General features: G+C 46.6%; 1 protein-coding gene across 3 annotated transcripts in view; it reads right to left on the reverse strand.

Annotated features, from left to right (window-relative positions):
- Positions 1 to 6,678: 6,678 nt before the first annotated feature.
- LOC140389548 (membrane-spanning 4-domains subfamily A member 4D-like) overlaps positions 6,679 to 20,809 on the reverse strand; it is a 39,572-nt gene continuing 25,441 nt past the window's right edge. For 2 of the 3 annotated variants that reach the window (XM_072473755.1, XM_072473753.1), the window contains 3 exons: positions 10,292 to 10,417; positions 10,080 to 10,196; positions 6,679 to 7,887 (listed from right to left, as the gene is read on the reverse strand). In XM_072473755.1, the coding sequence (XP_072329856.1) occupies positions 7,774 to 7,887; positions 10,080 to 10,196; positions 10,292 to 10,417 (357 nt within the window). In that variant the 3' untranslated portion in view covers positions 6,679 to 7,773. The remainder of the gene's footprint in view (positions 7,888 to 10,079; positions 10,197 to 10,291; positions 10,418 to 20,809) is intronic. The other variant, XM_072473756.1, reaches the window with a different exon arrangement.

The following is a 20,809-nucleotide window of genomic DNA, read 5'->3' on the forward strand; positions in this document are numbered from 1 at the left end:
TTTTTGGATATGTAATGCCAAATCTTTAACTTCTTTAGAGTTATCGGGAATGAAAGTGCAACACTCTGCACCAATCAAGGCGCAGGTGCCACCTTTTTCAGTTAGCACATAGTCAAGTACCATTCGATTTTGTAATACTGTGGTTAACATTTTACAGATCTTAACATTGATATTCTGATTGAAAATTGATATCATGATTACATAATTCAGCAATAAACAATTAATAATAACTTCATGTATACAAATAAAATGATTATACAATAAAAAGTTGAACATATGACCTAGTAATAAATGGTAAAATGATTATCAAAATTGATGTCAAGTCTTTGACATCTTCTGGATTATACACAAAAGCTTGTTGAAAGGGTAAATTTTCTTGCAGAGACAAAAAGAGGCGTGTAGCTTGGAATGATGCCATTCGCATCTCTAAACTTAAAAAAAAAAATATTTGTCACTCAAATGGACTGGGAGTAAAAGTTGGATTGCTGCCAAATTCCCGTTATCACATGTCTTTGAACGATCTGTTCTTTTGGAATATAGATTTGCTTTTAATCAAAGTTCTTTTTTTTTTTAAAAACAGCTTCCACATTGTTTGAAGTTTTAATTTCCAGACTAATGTTAAACATTTATTTTAAAATATCAAATACAATAACTTATTAAATATATAACTGAACCAATCTTGTGCTGTATCTTGATTTTCTGTAGATGAATTTGTCGATTCTGTTAAAGGAAACACAGCTAACAAGATATGTTAATTTCTTTAAATTAATAAAGCAACATTCAGAATAATGACAGTTTTCTTAAGTTGACAGTTCTTGGCAACTTTTTAGCGATACGTTGAGGGTTCTTTAGCTGCTTTGATGGCAGCCATTCTGTTCTGAGTAAGTTCCCTTTTTCCTTTGGAAATTTCCTGTCTCAAGTAAACATCTTCTTTCTGGGCAATTTGTGCTTTGGCAAAGCTAGCTTTGTGACTATTAGCTCTGAGGTGGTTCAAGACCACCCGTAAATCTTTGTCATGATCATCTTTATTGATGGAGGTTACCAGAACATCATCTTCATACTGGATAATGGTGGAAGGCCGAACAGGCAGTTGCCTGAGATGATTCTGTAAAGCCATGTGGTAAACAGTTGGGCTATTGTGATACTGTTGCTGATTAATTGTAAAAGCAAACCATGGTTGTAGTTGCTTAGCCAGTGGTACTGACCAGAAGTACCAAGTGTATCTTGTTGGTACGAGTTACATGGTTGACCACGAGGTGGAAATGTATTGTAGTGAACATTGTCTACTTCATTATCATTTCTTGAATCCATCCGTTGTTTTTGATAGCATTTTGCCATCCAGTGTCCTACTCTACCACAGAAAAGACATTGTGGTATTTTCTTACATGATTTTAATGGAGCAAGGGTACATGTTTGCCCTGGCGCTGGTGGTGAAATTGTAGTTACTGCTGATATTCCTGCAGGTGCTGCAACAGCCGCTGCTGGAGCAGCAGGTAACATGGGCTGGATTTGAACACTATCTTCGTCTGATTCATCTGACAAAGGAACTGATTTATTCTTGACATTTGTTCTCAGCTGTGCAATTGCCAATTGTGCCACTAGGTGGGGTGCTTGGGCTGCTTTCTGAGTTGGTGCCGTTGTTCAAATTTCTGCACAGAAATTTTGCAGTGTTCAGCTAAAACACATCTTTCTTCAATTAACTTGCAATTTTCAAGTTCAATTCGCTCAGTTTTCAATTGCAACTGTTGGTATTCTGACTCCACTTTAAAAACTTGAATTTTGAATTCTGCTATTTGAAAAGATAACTGCTGGAGTTCAGAGGTTTTGTTTTGCAAATCTGTCTCAAGTTTGGATTTTGCATCTCGCAATTCTGTTCTAATTTCATCATAATGCTCAAGTTTGGATTTTGCAACTCGCAATTCTGTTTTAATTTCATCATAATGCTCAAGTTTGGATTTTACATCTCGCAATTCTTCAACAACTGCAATTAGTTGGTCTTTAGTGGACTTATACTCATTATCACTTTGCTCAGTATTTAATTGCAACTGTTGGTATTTTGACTCCACTTCAAAAACTTGATTTTGGAATTCTGTCTCCACTTTAGAAACTTGAATTTGGAATCTGTTATTTGAAAAGATAACTGCTGGAGTTCAGAGGTTTTATTTTGCAAATCTGTTTTAATTTCATCATAATGCTCAAGTTTAGATTTTGCATCTCGCAATTCTTCAACAAATGCAATTAGTTGGTCTTTAGTGGACCTATACTCATGATCAAATTTAGTTTTTGCAATTGTCTCTTGATGTTTTTGGAGCTGTGCCATTACTGCAAAAGACCATTTCATACGTCTTCCACCGTTTAACTGTGTGGTCTTACCCCATGCCTTCTTGATATTATCAAGGGACCACTGTCCTTTGGGGATATCATATTTTGATTCAATTTTTGTGGCAACTTCAGACAGTCCAAATTGTCTACGAATGAAAGATCTAAAATCCCCCAACATATCTTCAACAGAAACATCTGGTATTCCAGTACCCCCCTTGGATGTAGTGGGGAGTAATTTTCTGCCTGCTAAAGGCTCTGAATCTACACTTTAATTTGGATCAGCCATAAATTTTCCTTGATCGCTGACTGCCGTGACTATTTTTTCAGTCCCGTTTTATTTTAGTTTCAACGACCTGCGCCTGATTGATTGAACACAGTCTATAAAAATTTTCTTTTCAAGGGTCGAAGTACTGATTGATGCGGCTTTAAGACTTTTAATGGGTGAAAAGATATTTCTTACCCTAGTCTAGCCGTGCATTCCGGCTGTCTTCTGGGCCTCCTCCGATTATCTGCGAAGCTTCCCGAAGGTTCCGGACCTCCTCCGATTATCTTCGAAGCTTTTCGTCGTCATCTGGGCCTTCGAAGGTCGTTCAGCTCTGCTCCCATCCTGCCGACTACGCCAAGTGTTGGAATCTTTCATTTAAAGGATCTTAACCTGCCGAACTACGCCAAGTTGGAGGAAGCTTAGTTGATGAATCAAAGTCCTGGCGCACTACGACAAGTTGAAAGATTTGTAATATTTCTGGACTACGCCAAGTTGTTGGATTCCTAGTATTATTTGACTGTGTAAAGTTGAAGGAATTTATATTATTTCTACTATTCGGTTACCAGTAGCACTTTGCGATTACTGGCACTCAGCAGAAATTTGCAGTTAAAACTTCTCAGGTGCCAAAAGGAATTATTTTATTTGTCTTCTATTGATTACAATTTGAAAGTCATTTAAAAGGCAATTCGTAGACAATTTGAAGCTTTCAGAGAATTACAGACATTATCTTTTTGCTTAGGCAGACAGCTTGAAAGTAACTTTTAAAAGGTCAAAGTCTGGAAATGAAACATGAAGAGAGAGAGACAGCTAAACTTCAGCTAAACTAAAACACAAAGTACAAAACAGACTAACAGACTGACAGACTGACAGAATCAAAAACAGAACCCCCAAAATTAAAGAAAACAAAACTTAAACGGCAGGCGGAAACTTTTCAGTCATACACTTTCATATCTGTCTTAAATCATCTAATCACACCCCAATATAATCCTAATTGGTTTGGGTTAGACTCAAACACATTTGATTTGATGGCAAGCCGTCCATCTTCAATGTGCAACATTAGCTTTTAATTGTTTCATGTCTGCATGTTATGGAATGTGATATTCTGCTCATCTTTACCAGCAATAAACTGGTTTTAAGCTAGCTTGGCTAATGTAACAATGGAGACTTCATATCGAGAAAGATTGAATCAAATATATATTTGATTCAATGCTTTACAAGCTGCACTGGACTCCTGCCACCTCATTGCCATGGAACTCAGCCCTTGTCCTTGACAATTAGCACAAGCAGTGTCAAATTGTCTTGCAACTGTGCTGTTTTAATCTATGAAGGAATTTTATGCTGTTTCATTTATCTATTGAAGACCTGAGGTTATGGGTGCTGAAATTCTAATTTTTAAATGAGTATTTAAAACTGGGGCTTAATATTTATGCTTAAACAACTATCTTTTACCTATACTAGTTGTATTCGAAATACCTGGCTTCTACATAAGTCCCCAGGGCCTGATAATCTACATCCCAGAGTGCTGAAAAGAAGTGGCTCTAGAAATAGTAGATGCATTGGTGGTCATTTTTCAGGATTCTATAGCCCCTGGAACAGTTCCTGCAGATTGGAGGGTAGCCCAACTATTTCAAAAGGGTTGTAGAGTGAAAACGGAGAGTTATAGGCCAGTAAGCCTGACATCGGTAGTGGGGAAAATTCCAGAATCCATTATCAAAGATTCTATAACAGAGCACTTAGTGGCAGGTTCAGACAGAATCAGCATGGATTTATGAAGGGGACATCAGGCTTGACAAATCTACTGGAATTCATCGAGGATGTAATTAGTGGAGTTGGAGGGAGAGTCAGTGGATGCGGTTGATTTGGACTTTCAGAAGGCTTTTAACAAAGTCCTGCATACCAGATTAGTGTGTAAAATTAAAGCGCATGGGATTAGGGGTAGTGTATTGAGGTGGACAGAAAACTGTTTGGTAACAAAGCGTAGGAATCAACAGCTCTCTTTCAAGTGATCCCATTCACCTCAAGTGCTATATCTAACTTCTCTTGAAAACATACCGTTTTGGCCTCAACTATTTCCTGTGGTAACAAACTCAACAGGCTCACCACTCTCCACATCGCATCCTTAATGGTCTGCCCCGTATCCTCAGGCTGTGAATCCTGCTTCAGGGCATCCCCACTATCGGGACGTGACTAGTGGGGTACCGCAGGGATCGGTGCTGGGACACCACCTATTCACAATACATATTCATGATTTAGATGAGGGAACAAATTGTAATATCTCCAAATTTGCAGGTGACACCAAGTTGGGTGTGAGGGTGAGCTGTGAGGTGGATTGTCCAAATCAGTGTGATTTGGACAAGTTGAGTGAATGGGCAAACGAATGCAGTATAATTTGGATAAATGTGAAGTTATCCACTTTGATAGCAAAAACAAGAAGGCAGACTATCATCTGAATGGCCATAAGTTAGGAGAGGGGAATGTGCAATGAAACCTGGGTGTCCTCGTACACCAGCCACTGAAGGTAAACAGGTAGGTACGGTAAAGAAGGAAAATGGTATGCTGGCCTTCATTGCAAGAGGATTCGAGTACCGGAGCAGGGATGTCTTGTTGCAATTCTGGAACATTGTGTGCAGTTTTGGTCTTCTTATCTGAGGAAGGATGTTCTTGCGGTAGAGGGAGTGCAACAAAGGTTTACCAGACTGATTCCTGGGATGGTGGGTCTGGAGTATGAAGAGAGATTTAATCAGTTAGGATTGTATTTGCTGGAGTTTAGAAGAATGATGAGAGTCTCAAAGAAATCTATAAAACAGCACTGGACAGGGTAGATGTAAGAAGGATGTTCCCGATGATGGGGGTGTCCAGAAGGTGTCACAATCTGAGGATACGGAGACCATTTAGGACAGAGATGTAATTTGGACATTCTGAATTCTCCCTCAGCGTACCCGAACAAGCGCCAGAATGTGGCGACTCGGGGCCTTTCACAGTAACTTCATTACAGTGTTAATGTAAGCCTACTTGGGACAATAATAAAGATTATTATTATTAGATGAACTTTGACGTCTCAAAGAGCTATTTAGATTTGAAATTATATGGATAAAGTTAAACCCAGCATCTTATTTTATTTTAACCTTTGGGTAAAAATGGACATAGGCTGGAACTAGTACCAATAACCACCCCACTGACATCAGGATTTATAATTCTCAGGAAATAATCAACACGTGGAATAATAATAATAATCTTTATTGTCACAAGTAGGCTTACATTAACACTGCAATGAAGTTACTGTGAAAAGCCCCTAGTCGCCTCATTTCGGCACCTGTTCAGGTACACAGAGGGGGAATTCAAAATGTCCAAGTTACCTAATAGCGCGTATTTCGGGACTTGTGGGAGGAAACCAGACCACCCGGAGGAAACCCACACAGACACGAAGAGAACATGCAGACTCCGCACAGACATTGACCCAAGCCGGGAATCGAACCTGGGACACAGGCACTGTGAAGCCATAGTGCTAACCACTATGCTACCGTGCTGCCCACAGCATAAACTTCCAGGTAAAGATCAGTGCATGCAAAAAGGTGACATAATTTAAGAAACGATTGAGGGTGCTGAAACGTTGGGACCTCTCTGGATGAATCAATCAAGATTGGCCGAATGGAGTTTGTAGTCCACGATTACTATGTGACATTTAATGCTTACATACAAGGTCAGAGGAAGTAATATGGAAGGAATCTTGTGAAAAAAATTGTGAAAAGCAGCAGACACATTTGACTAAATAGCCTGTTTCTGAGCTGTTAGTTCTGAGCTGAGTCACCAGGCCAGATAGACATGATCTGGGATTGATGTCTTCACTAAAGGACAGCTTCATCAATAATGTCACACTCCCTCCTGGCGACAGTAACATCTTGACTGACGTTATACATGTAATCGAGGAAATAGCTGCGGAGAGCAGCGGGAGATGGGAATCTTAAATAGATTCCAGATGGTGAATCTGCTTAAGATTGAAGTGAGTGAACAAACATTTCAGAGAATGAAGAGGTGCACAGATATAATAAAGGAACCGGGACAATCAATGCACATTTCTTTCAGTGCAGGGCCAAGGATGTCAAACGTCTTTTATTCAAATATAATCACATTTCATCATTTTCAAAGTCTGTTATTTCATTCAGTACTTTCAACAAATGAATATATTTTACATTTGTGTAGATTTATAACACAGCAACATCAGAAAACCCTGACTAGCCACCCCAGAGAAAGAGTCATTTGAAGAGGATTCTTGTGCGATGATCCCGATTACAAATGCAAGCTGATTGAAAAGTACCGTCATTTCCCCACCCCCTGGACACCAGCACGCAGTTTGCACGGAACCTTGATCCATTGTAAACACATGGCTCTTAATGCCCTCGGAATCAATCCAGAGTAGCAAGCAAACTGCTGCCTCCTCAAGGAAATACATAAATAGCACAGAAAATGCTGGATAAATTAAACAGGTCTGGCAGTATCTGCGGAGAGAGGGACAGAGCTAACATTTCAAGTCCATAAGACTCCTTTGAACTGTCTTATAGACTCAAACCGTTAATTCTTTTTCTCTCTCCACAGATGCTGCCAGACGTGTTGAGATTAATCCAGCATTCACAATATTTTTCTTTAATTAAAGAAACACATACATAGAAAATAGAAGCAGGAGGAGGCCATTCGGCCCATCGAATCTGCTCCACCATTCATTACGATCATGGCTGATCATCAAGTTCAATATTCTCATCTAGCCTTCCCCCATATCCCTTGATCCCTTGAGCCCCAAGAGCTATATCGGATTCCTTTTTGAAATTACACAATGGTTTTTCCTCATCTACTTTCTGTGGTAGTGAATTCCACAGATTCACCACTCTCTGGGGGAAGACATTCCTCCTCACCTCAGTCCTCAAAATATGACCTCTCGTTCTGGCCTCCCCCACCATTGGAAACATTCTTTCTGAATCAACCCTGTCAGTTTCTATGAGATCCCCTCTCACTCTTTTAAACATGCGATGAATATACTCCTAATAATATGCTACAACCTTGGCAAAATGATGTTCAGTTGAAGTACAAAAGGAACCAAATCCAGAATCTTTACATGCATTCAAAATATATTGCACCAAGCTTTCTCAGGTGACTTAATTTGTGCAAAGCAGGTTTGAAACAGGAACCTGTTCTTATCCAACATATGTGTTTCCCATTGGTGCCATGCTGTAGGGAGGAGGGTTCTCCTGGAATGGTTGGGGGGGAATCAGTTGACCAGATGTGCTGTTGTACACCACAATCACCGGCTGAAAGAAAACACCAATAATTAGCTTTACTCAGTTCCTCATGGCTCGCCCGCCTCTCGCAGCCCATTGGGCCCATTCTCCTGCCAATTTCCCCACTGGGACAATAATGTTTGTGCAGCTCTCTGCCAGAGCAATCTTCAAGGCTGTGTTTATTGTGCCACAACACTAGGGGGAGCACTTCCTGCACATGCTCAGATGAGGAAATCCATCCCCTCAATTGCTGGAAATAGTTTATCTTCAGTGGAAGAAGCTGATCATGTGAAATTAGCAACTGTGCATTTTATTAATATAGCTTTTTATAGGGCGGCAAGGTAGCATAGTGGTTAGCACTGTTGCTTCACAGCACCAGGGTCCCAGGTTTGATCCCGGCTTGGGTCACTGTCTGTGCGGAGTTAAAGAATCAAAGAAGCATCAAAATAACACAGAGATTACTGAATGCAAACATTACTGCAGAGGTGAGAAAACAAGATTTGCATGGAGAATGGGGCTGGTTTAGCACAATGGGCTAAATAGCTGGCTTGTAATGCAGAAATAGGCTGAGATCTTGTGGCTGGAATTCTCCTGCCAATCGCGGGTGGCGAGATTCTCTGGACCCATCGGCAGTGTACGCCTGACCGTTGGCTTCCGGCCAGCATGGGGGTGGCTTCAATGGGAATTCCCATTGACAGCAGGGAATCCCGCAGCCAGCGAACTGCACGGTGCCTCCTGCTGTTGAGAAACACGGGGCTTGGAGACTGGAGAATCCCGCCCTGTATTTTTACAAAGCCATTTATGACCTCAGGACTTCCCATCGAGTTTTACAAGCAATTAAGCATTTTTGAACTGTAGACACAAAAATAATTTAGGAAACATGGCGAACAAATTGTGCTCAGCAAGGTTCCACTTAAACATAGACACCCGTTGACCTCGGGATAGCATGGACTGTGCCTAGGGTGTAAGTCCATTGCTGCATTGAACCTTGTCTGATTGTTGAGGTTGATCCCCGGATCTCAGCTGGTGCAGATGATTCATATTGGGCTGAGTTCCGCTGATGTTTCTCCTTCCTTCCTCTTTTCCGACACTTGGTTACTTTGTTTGTCCTGCACTTTTTTCATGCCTTTTGAACTGCTTGTTATCAGATACATTAATCAGAATCAAAAGACGTCCCATGCACCGACTCCGATCTGCATCAACTCAGGGGCTCAACTGCAGCCAGCCTCATATCGCAGACCTGGCTGTTCTATCGGCTTCTGCTGATATCAAGCTGACCAGAAATCATGGGCCAGCCGGCCGGCCAACGGGGTTTCCCATTGTGGGCAGCCCCACGAGGCTGGGGCCAGCACAACGGAGAATCCCGATAGCGGAGAATCTATCTCGTGTTTCTGGGAATGAGACCAATATCCATTCCGGTTCCTACAAACAGCACTGTAATAATGACTAGCTGACCTGTTTCGGTGATGTTGATTGAGGGATAAATGTTTATCAAGACACCAGGGAGAATGCCCCTGTTCATCCTCAGAATCATTCCATGGGGCTGTTTCCATCCACCTGAGACTGTGACTGGGGCCTTGGTTTAATCTCCCATCTGAAAACACAGCACCGACAGACGGGCTGTACTCCCTCATCACTGGCACCGGGGGTATCAGCCTAGATTTGGTGCTCAAATCTCTGCATTGGACTTTGATCCAATCTGTACCTCAGATCACAAAGTGCTGCCACTGAGTCCCAGCTAAAAGCGAATCAGACTGCTGCTTGGAAACCGGGAATATTAAAGTGGTGTCAGGGCCGATTAGAGAGAGAATAGGATAAACTGCTTCAGATTTGAGAGGCCAAATCACCTGTTTCTGTGCGGGTAACATTTTATGATTAAAGCGTTGACTGGTATAACCTTGCTGCACTTCACAGCATTGTTTTCACTTCACTGTTACCTTGTCGGAATGCTGGGCTGATGATGGTCAATAAAAATTGTGGAATGTCAAGTTTAATTGTTCCTGTTGGGTGAGAAGTGGCAGAAACACACTGGCTGCTTGTTTTCACCCTGCCTGACCTGCTGTTCCATTGAGCTCTGTAGTGTGGGGTGTAATGCAAGGGGTTGGTACCCAGCAGTTATCATTGATACAGGCAGGGTTTTCTAAAATGGGAAAGAGAGCGAATATTCACCATTAAATACACAGATGCAATAGAGTCTTAATTCAAGCCATTACGTAACTTACCACTGGTGTTCCACAGCAACCATTCATAGCTTTACAGTTGAAGCTTGAAACTGCAATGGATATTGCTGCGTTGAGCAGGGTCAGCAGGAGAAGTATAGCCACACATGGAATTAGACCCTGTGATGTGTTGAACACAAATTAATTAGGTTGGAAAGAAAACCTTTCAATATATTTCTTATAAATGCTCAGTATCAATATAATTGAAAACTCACATCAGGACGAGAACAGTAATTCGAATAATAACAATGTGAATTCAGGTTCAGGCTTACAGAATATATTATTACTGCTGGTAAGCAGGCAATGGCACTGATGATGTTCGTGGATAAGCAACCTTTGATCTGAAAGTTAAAAAATGACATTAAAGTTCATAAGATGCACTGCATTAACTTACAAAGTCTCCTTAGACAGCAGCTTCCAAACACATAATCGCTACCATCTGTAAGGACAAGGGCAGCAGACACATGAGGAAACCACATGGAGGTTCCCCCCCAAGCCTCTCACCATCTTGACCTGGAAATATATCATTCCTTTACTGTCACGGGGTCAAAATCGTGGTCCTTCCTCCTTAACAGCACTGTGGGTGTATGCTAGATTACCAGTTTATTGATTTACTAATTGCTTCATTGATTTATTTGGGACTTATAAGAATTGATGCAGTATAATTTTAAAATTCAGTACTTAGACAGAAAATGGAACATTCAATATCCACAAAGCCAAAGCTGTGATTTCAGATAGAAATATGAGAACTGCTGGTCAAAGCTAATATTGTTTCAAAAGACACTTTCATAACGCCTTTGTAATGAATAGGTCATTGTTCCACACTACTTTCAGTAATAAAAATGTATCAAAAGCAAGGTTAGTGCAAGCACCTTATCTGTGTAGAAATGGCACACAAGGCAGATGCACGTAGACATATAATGGACATCGGTGAATTTTAAGTAATGACCAATGCCTGGATAATGAATCATGTTCTAAATGAGAGACAGTTGTTTGAATAAATCAGAAAGCCTCACCTACGAATTAGAACCAATGAAACTAAGTAAGGGGCTAAACCTCGATAAGGATTCCCTTAAGAATGTGATCCGTATGATTTATAAGTGAGAAGAATTTTAACCGCCCAGGATCCTTGAAGCGTTCGTGAAAATTACTTTTTAAAAGGCGTTTTGTTGAAATTACTTTTAATTAAAGTTTTTGCTTTCGCTCTTCAGTGTCGCAAGGACATTTCAATGTACTCACAGAAACGTTTTTCGATTTAGTTTTGTGCAAATGTATCAAATGAGTTCTTAAAGAAATAAACAGTGCTTTGTATACATATTCAACCGGACTGAGACCAGCCTCTGGATTCTGCCAAAATAGGGTTAGAGCCATGAACAGAGCCCAGTCCATGACAATAACCTGTCTCCCATCCATTGACTCCATCTACACCTCCCGCTGCCTGGGGAAAGCGGGCAATGTAATCAAAGACTCCTCCCCCCCAGCTTACTCACTCTTCCAACCTTCCATCGGGCAGGAGATACAAAAGTATGAGAACACGCATGAACAGACACAAAACCAGCTTCTTTCCCGCTGTTACCAGACTCCTAAATGACCCTCTTATGGACTGACCTCATTAACACTACACCCTGTATGCTTCACCCACTGCCAGTGCTTATGTAGTTACATTGTATATCTTGTGTTGCCCTATTATGTATTTTGTTTTATTTTATTTTATTTTCATGTACTTAATGATCTGTTGAGCAGCTTTCAGAAAAATACTTTTCACTGTACCGAGGTACACGTGATAATAAACAAAATCCAAATCCCCACACCGATGTAAGAACGCTGGCGTTTCACTCCGGAGTTTCCTAAAGAAAAAGTCAGTCGATTCACTCAACTGCAGGGGGCTAGCAGGGACCGGAGTGATTCACGCAGCTTTGGCTGCGGATATGGTCCCCCACGCTTCCTGTCTGGAGTCCGCACATGCACACGGCGGCGGCCTCCAACAGCCGCCCCAAGCGCCATGGCGGACTTGGACCGCGGAGGCAGCTTCAAAATTAGGCCCCCCACCGATCGGCCACGCATCTGAAGATCCGACCGGCTCGACCGGTCCCCCGACGCCCCCCCCCGTCCCCGGTGCCCGATCCCCCCCCCGCCCCCCACCAGGGCAGCAGTGGACTGAATCTGCAGCTGCCATGCGAGGTTCTCGAACGGCGATAGGTGCTTAGAACGACGCCGTCAGGAACTCGGCTGGTCAGGAGCGGTGGATGACTTGACGGGCAATGGCCCCCCACGAACACGCCGATTTACGGGTCCCAGAGGATCGCCAGATTTCAGCGTGTAAGTTGATTCTCTGCCCACGCGCCGAATGCGATTTCGCCACGGGACTGCAGAGAATCCAGCCCCTTATCGATGAGAGGGGAGGGGAATCTTACAATGTACCTACACCACATGGACTGCAGCGATTCAAGAAGGCAGCTCACCACCATCTTCTCAAGAGTAATTAGGAATGGACAATAAATGCAGGCCAGCCTGCGTCCACATGGGATGCCTGATGCACAATCAATACTCTTGAGACCACGGGGAGTCATATCGATTCAGCTTTAATCAGATAGAACTGTACCCAGCAGCGAAGTTACAGAAGTGAAGGCTGCTGGGACGGCATTGGTTCTTATACCCCGCCTCTCAGGGCGGGGCTATGTACATTACCCAATGGTAGACCCCGCGGTCTAGCCAATGGTCATTCCTCTCTCAGGTACTGCAATACCTGGTATTACCACATTCACCCCCTGTTAAAAAAAGAGCCAGCGGGGTGATGGCCAGTGTTACTATCACCTTTTCATGGTAGGACCAGGTATTGCAGGTACCAAGCTGTCGAGGGTAACGGAGAAAGTTCTTGCGTTGTTAATTTTCCTCATGGTGCTGCAATCAGACGGTCGGGCGGCCTGGTCGTCCTACTGGAGCGTCTGAGTTTCGGCGGCGATCCTGGTGAGGGCCCCGGCGGTTGTGATTCCGGGAATGTGGTGTCTGCCTCCCAGGCAGTTTCGTCACCCCTAGGCGGCGCTGTAGGGTCGGAAAATGGGCAGGAGGAAGGGGTGCCTGTAGGGGGCGTGGTGCCTGCTCGGCTCTGGGTCGGGGTTCTGGCGGCAGTACTGACCCTCCGGTCAGGTGCAGTGGGGGGGGGGGCAGTGGCTCGGGCGCACGTGGGACTCCGGCAGGCGCCAGGTCCCGAAGGGAGACCGTATCTTGGCGTCCGTCGGGGAACGCTACGTAGGCGTACTGGGGGTTGGCATGCAGCCGGTGGACCCTCTCGACCAGCGGGTCCGACTTGTGTGCCCTCGCATGTTTCCGCAGCAGGATGGTTCCGGGTGTCGCTAGCCAGGTTGGGAGCGAGGTTCCCGAGGAGGACTTCCTGGGGAAAACAAGGAGACGTTCGTGAGGTGTCTGGTTCGTGGTAGCACATAGCAGCGACCGAATGGAGTGAAGGGCCACTGGGAGGACTTCTTGCCAGCGGGAGACTGGGAGATTCCTGGACCGAAGGGCCAGCAGGACGGTCTTCCAGACCGTTCCGTTCTCCCTTTCTACCTGCCTGTTTCCCCGGGGGTTGTAGCTGGTCATCCTGCTCGAGGTGATGCCTTTGCTAAGCAGGAACTGACGCAGCTCGTCGCTCATAAAGGAGGACCCCCTATCACTGTGGATGTATGCGGGGAAACCGAACAGTGTAAAAATACTCTGGAGGGCCTTGATGACGGTGGTTGTGGTCATGTCTGGGCAGGGGATGGCGAATGGGAACCGGGAGTACTCGTCAATCACGTTAAGGAATTACGTGTTGCGGTCGGTGGAGGGGCGGGGGCCTTTGAAGTCCATGCTGAGGCGTTCAAAGGGACGGGAAGCCTTTATCAGATGCGCCCTCTCTGGTCGGTAGAAGTGCGTTTGCACTCCGCGTAGATTCGGCAGTCCCTGGTGACTGTCCTGACCTCCTCGATGGAGTAAGGCAGGTTTCGGGACTTAACGAAATGGAAGAACCGGGTGACTCCCGGGTGGCAGAGGTCCTCGTGGAGGGCTCGGAGGCGGTCTACTTGTGCGGCGGCACAAGTGCCGCGGGATAGGGCATCAGGAGGCTCGTTCAGCTTCCAGGGACGATACAAGATCTCGTAATTGTAGGTGGAGAGTTTGATCCTCCACCGCAAGATCTTGTCGTTTTTTATCTTGCCCCGCTGTGCATTATCGAACATGAATGCCACCGACCTTTGGTCCGTGAGGAGAGTGAATCTCCTGCCGGCCAGGTAATGCCTCCAGTGCCGCACAGCTTCTACTATGGCCTGGGCCTCCTTTTCGACCGAGGAGTGGTGAATTTCGGAGGCATGGAGAGTGCGGGAGAAGAAAGCCACGGGCCTGCCCGTTTGGTTGAGGGTGGCCGCCAGAGCTACGTCGGACGCATCGCTCTCGACCTGGAAGAGGTGGGACTCGTCGATGGCGCGCATCATGGCTTTTGCGATGTCCGCTTTGATGCGGCAGAAGGCCTGGCGGGCCTCCGTCGACAGGGGGAAGGTTGTGGATTGGATCAGGGGTCGAGCCTTGTCTGCGTAATTAGGGACCCATTGTGCATCGTAGCTAAAGAAGCCGAGGCAGCGCTTTAGGGCCTTGGGGCAGTGAGGGAGGGGGAACTCCATGAGGGGGCGCATGCGTTCGGGGTCGGGGCCTATGACTCCACGGTCTGGAGAAATTTACGGAGGTTGGTGTCGTGGTCCTGCTGGTCATGGCCGCAGATGGTGACGTTGTCAAGATACGGGAACGTTGCGTGTAAGCCGTACCGGTCAACCATTCGGTCCATCTCACGCTGGAAGACCGAGACCCCGTTTGTGACACCGAAGGGAACCCTTAAAAAGTGGTAGAGCCGCCCATCTGCTTCGAAGGCAGTGTACTGGCGGTCACTATTATGGAGGGGTAGCTGGTGGTAGGCAGACTTGAGATCCACCGTGGAGAAGACCTTGTATTGCGCAATCCTGTTTACCAGGTTGGCAATACGGGGGAGAGGGTACGCGTCCAGTTGCGTAAACCGGTTGATGGTCTGGCTATAGTCGATGACCATTCTATGTTTCTCCCCGGTCGTTACCACCACGACTTGAGCCCTCCAGGGGCTGTTGCTTGCTTCGATGACCCCTTCCTTCAGCAGCCTTTGGACCTCGGACTTGATGAAGGTCCGGTCCTGGGCGCTGTACCGTCTGCTCCTGGTGGCGACGGGTTTGAAATCCGGGGTGAGGTTCGCAAACAGGGAAGGCGGGTCGACCTTAAGGGTCGCGAGGCCGCAAACAGTAAGGGGGGGTATAGGACCGCCGAATTTAAAAGTAAGGCTTTGTAGGTGGCACTGGAAATCCAGTCCCAGAAGGGTGGCTGCGCAGAGATGCGGCAGCACGTATAGGCGGAAATTGCAGAATTCCCTGCCTTGGACTGTGAGGTTCGCGAGGCAGAACACTTTTATCTGCACCGCGTGTGACCCGGAGGCCAGGGAGATCCTTTGTTGGATGAGATAGGTGACCAGAGAACAGCGCCTTACCGTGTCGGGGTGGACGAAGCTCTCCATGCTCCCGGAGTCGATGAGGCACGACGTCACGTGGCCGTTGATGGCGATCATCGTGGTGGCCTTCTCTAGCGTTCGGGGCCGACTCTGGTCCAGGGTAATGGAGGCCAGCTGCAGCAAGGAGTTTAGATAGGGCAGTGCATAGCCAGCCGTGTTGGGGGCTTGAGGCCCCATCCAAGATGGCGCCGGCCATGGATTGCACATGGAGTCCGGGGACTCCGAAGATGGCGGCGGGGAGGAACAAAATGGCGGCGGGGAGGGACAAAATGGCGGCGCACACTGCTCCAGCGTGGCGGAAGCCAGCTGCACCAAGGGGTTTTGGTCGGGGCAGCGTGTAGCCAGCCGTGCTGGGGGCTTGAGGTCCCATCCAAGATGGCTCCGGCCATGTATCGCACATGGAGTTCGGGGACGGAGACTCCGACGATTGGACCGGCGAGGGATAAAATGGCTGCACGCACTTCTCCAGCATGGTTGCCGGGGGGCAGAATGACCGCGGCTGCGGTGCTGCCTGGAGGGACAAAGGCTGCGGTGCGCGTTGGGCCGGCGGGGCTGGGAAAAAAGAGTGCGGTGGGCTTTGAACGGTTGGGACTTGAAAAAACGGCTGTGGTTGCACAGCGGGTGGCTGGAAGAACGGCTGTGGGTACTCGTTGGATACCGCGGCCACCGCGCGGGCTAGGCAGACTGCGGCATAGTGGCCTTTCTTGCCGCACCCTTTGCAAGTGACGGTGCAGGCCGGGCAGCGCGCGCGCGGGTGATTCGCCTGGCCGCAGAAGAAGCAGCGATGGCCGGCGGCGGTAGCGGGGCACCTTGCCGCGCAGGCCTGCGGAGTTAGCAGGTAAGTCTGGGGGTTAAGCGGGTAAATCTGGGGGGCTGCCGCGGCGGGGTGCCACGCAGCCTAGGGGGGCGCGGTGCACGCGGTGGCATACGCAAGGGGGTTCTTTTACGCCACGTCCATGGACCCAGCCAGGGCCCGGGCCTCGGTGAGGCCCAGCATGTCCATTTCGAGTAGCCTTCGGCGAATGTCGGGGGAAACCATACCTGCCACGAAAGCGTCTCGAATTAAATGTTCGGTGTGCTCGTTCCCCGTCACCGCTGGGCAGCCGCAGTTTTGGCCCAGCACTATCAGTGCCCGGTAGAAGTCTTTGAGTGTCTCATCTGGGCTCTGCCGTCTCGTTGCCAGCAGGTGACGGGCGTAGACCTGGTTCAGTGGACGAATGTAATGTCCTTCCAGCAGTTCCATGGCTTTATCATAGTTCACCGCCCCTTCGATCAGGGGGTAGATCGCCGGGCTGACCCGCGAGTGTAGGTGGTGTATCTTCTGCCTTTCCGTGGGGGTGTCGGCAGCCGTATCGAGGTAGCTCTGAAAGCATGCCAGCCAATGCTTAAAAATATCGGCGGAGTTTTCTGCGTGAGGGCTGAGCTGAAGGCACGCCGGCTTGATGCGGAGATCCATCCTTCAAAGTACTTATCTGATTAAATTGATGCACAATCAATACTCTTGAGACCACGAGGAGTCATATCGATTCAGCTTTAATCAGATAGAACTGTACCCAGCAGCGATGTTACAGAAGTGAAGGCTGCTGGGACGGCATTGGTTCTTATACCCCGCCTCTCAGGGCGGGGCTATGTACATTACCAAATGGTAGACCCCGCGGTCTAGCCAATGGTCATTCCTCTCTCAGGTACTGCAATACCTGGTATTACCACATTGCCCACATCCCATGAATGAATAATAAAAGATGAGAAAACATGAAAGAAAAAAACACCAATTGGCTGATCAAGTCTACTTACTCCTTTTCCAGTCTATTTGAACACAGTAAGAAGTCTTACAACACCAGGTTAAAGTCCAACGGGTTTGTTTCAAATCACTAGCTTTCGGAGCACTGCTCCTTCCTCAGGTGAATGAAAGCTAGTGATATTCACAAACCTGTCGAACTTTAACCTGGTGTTGTAAGACTTCTTATTGTGCTCACCCCAGTCCAACATCAAGTCTATTTGAAATCTACCCATCTCATTGAATCCACACAAACCCATTCAATATCACACTTTCGGAAGGATGTCAAGGTTTTGAAAAGGGTGCAGCAGAGATTTACTGGAATGGTTCCAGGGATGAGCAACTTCATTGACTCAGATAGACTGAATTTGTTTCTTTGAGGTTTTCAATTGGATGAATGGTTTTGATGGAGTAACGAAGCACCAGAAGAGTCAGTAACCAGACGATATAGATTGAAGGTGATATGGAAAAGAAGCAGAGGCGATTTGAGGAAATGGTCTATTTCAGATTGAGTAGCTGTGATCTGGAATGCACTGTTTGAAAGGATGGTGGAAGCAGATTCAATAAAATAATCCAAAAGAGAATCAATTGAAGGGAAACATTTACAGGGAAAAGTAGGTAGTGATGTTCATTGCATAGCTCCAACAACGAGTTAGCAATCGCACAATGGGCAGAATGGCCTCCCTTTGTGCTAGATCATTCTGAGATTCCAGGCAATGATCGTTATGCATAATCCCCGTCTCCAATAGCAGTCAAACAAAATTCCACAGTATTCATTCATCTTAACATCTATACTTCTGCTCCAGTGTGGTGTACAGACAATGGGTGAGACAATCTGGGGCTGGTTTAGCACACTGGGCTAAATCGCTGGCTTTTAAAGATGACCAAGGCAGTCCAGCAGCACGGTTCAATTCCCGTACCAGCCTCCCCAAACAGGCGCCGGAATGTGGCTCACAGTAACTTCATTGAAGCCTACTCGTGACAATAAGCGATTTTCATTTCATTTCATGGGTGGAATTTATGGATCCCAGTGGGAGGGCTGGGAGAATATCCAGGCTTGAGCTGGCAAGCAGCAACTTTCATTCACCCCACACCATGGACTGCTGCGCTTCAAGACGGCAGCTCAACACCACCCTTGCAAGGACAATTAGGGATGGGCACTAAATGCTGCCCTAGCCAGTGATGTCCATATCTCATGAACAAATATGTAAAATAGATAGGTGTCACTACATTGAAAGGGATGGAATTTCTTGGAGATAATGATTTCCTCCTGGACTCCAAGTTTACAATTGTCGGGTATTAAGCAATCTAGTGGAGCACTGATATTGAATGGATTGGTTGAGAAATGCAACTTTGATTATTCCAATAAATATTTTTGTGTTGAAAAAGTACTTTTCTGATGTGACTCCACATCCACCAATGTGAACTGCAGATTAAGATGTTGGAGAACTGTCCCGAATTGTTTTAAACCAGTCCCCAAGAACTGGGTGTCTTCAACTGAAAAGATGTCGCAGAGTAATTTCAATTTCATTTTTTATTTATATTCCATTAATAATAGACCAGAATTAAGAACCAACATTCTTTTCTGCCTAACCCACGGTTAGATTGGTCGATATTAAACAATTTGTTCGTGGGTGCCTGTTCTTGTGTGAGCTGAAGTGTTGAGGACCAGGGCCGAAAGGCGATGCTGAACTAGTCCACTGCTCACAAACATGCAGACATCCCAGAATGAATAACCGCACAGTGATCAGGAATAAGGGGCGGGATTCTCCGCAATCGGCGCGATGTCCGCCGACCGGCGCCAAAAACGGCGCGAATCAGTCCGGCATCGCGCCGCCCCAAAGGTGCGGAATTCTCCGCATCTTGAGGGGCCGAGCCCTCACCTTGAGGGGCTAGGCCCGAGCTGGACTGATTTCCGCCCCGCCAGCTGGCGTGGAAATGACTTCGCCGGGCGACGCATGCGCGGGAGCGTCAGCGGCTGCTCACGGCATCCCCGCGCATGCGCAGTGGAGGGGGTCTCTTCCGCCTCCGCCATAGTGAAGACCATGGCGAAGGCGGAAGGAAAAGAGTGCCCCCACGGCACAGGCCCGCCCGCAGATCGGTGGGCCCCGATCGCGGGCCAGGCCACCGTGGGAGCACCCCCCGGGGCCAGATCGCCCCAGGGCCCCGGAGTCCACCGCGCCGCCTTGTCCCGCCGTTCAAAAGGTGGTTCAATCCACACCGGCTGGCGTGGGTTGACAGCGGCGGGACTTCAATCCATCGTGGACCGGAGAATCGCCGGGAGTGGGCCTGCCCACTGGCGCGATTTCCGCCGACCGGCGCGGCGCGATTCCCGCCCCGCCGAATCTCCGGTGGCGGGGAATTCGGGACACAACCCGGTGGGGGGTCGGAGAATCGCGCCCATGAAAACAAATTGGTTCTTTACTCCTGTCAGGGTAAGACAGGATAGAGTACATTTTTATCTTACTACCCAGTTGTCAAACTGGATTTGTGGATTGACTGTGCCCTGGATTTTGGATTTGTTTATTGTCACGTGTATCGAGGTACAGTGAAAAGTATTGTTCTGCGAGTAGCTCAAACAGATCATTTGGTACATGAAAATAAAATAAAATAAAAATAAAATACATAACAGGGCAACACAAGGTAAATACATAGACACCGGCAGGGGTGAAGCATACGGTGCTGTAGTATTAATCAGGTCGATCCATACGAGGATAATTTAGGAGTCTGGTAACAGCGGGGAAGAAGCTGTTTTTTTTAGTTTATATATTTTTTTTTAAATTCAGAGTATCCAATTCATTTTTTCCAATTAAGGGGCAATTTAGCACGGCCAATCCACCTACCCTGCACATCTTTTGGGTTGTGGGGACGAAACCCACGTAAACACGGGGAGAATGTGCAAACTTTGCACGTCTTTCGTGTCTTGTGGAAGGAAACCGGAGCACCCAGGAGGAATTTCTTCAGCCAGAGGGTGGTGAATCTGTGGAACTCTTTGCCGCAGAAGGCTGTGGAGGCCAAATCACTGAGTGTCTTTAAGTCAGAGATAGATAGGTTCTTGATTAATAAGGGGATCAGGGGTTATGGGGAGAAAGGAAGAGAATGGGGATGAGAAACATATCAGCCATGATTGAATGGCGGAGTGGACTAGATGGGCCGAATGGCCTAATTCTGCTCCTATGTCTTATGGTCTTAAGATAAACCTTCCACTATACTGCCTCCTCAAACACATTCAGGATTGAACCGAATGGGCTAGGTATAGGGTAAAGCTCCATCTACTGGGTCCCATTGAACACACCCCATATTCAAAGCGCAGTTTAGCTATCCAACCTTATTTGATATTGAATCTTACCATTAGCCTAGTACTCTACAGTAACTCCTGTTACTGGAAGGAGTAACAGG

The sequence above is a fragment of the Scyliorhinus torazame genome, chromosome 14 (assembly GCF_047496885.1).
Source record: "Scyliorhinus torazame isolate Kashiwa2021f chromosome 14, sScyTor2.1, whole genome shotgun sequence".
Taxonomy (NCBI): Eukaryota; Metazoa; Chordata; class Chondrichthyes; order Carcharhiniformes; family Scyliorhinidae; genus Scyliorhinus; species Scyliorhinus torazame.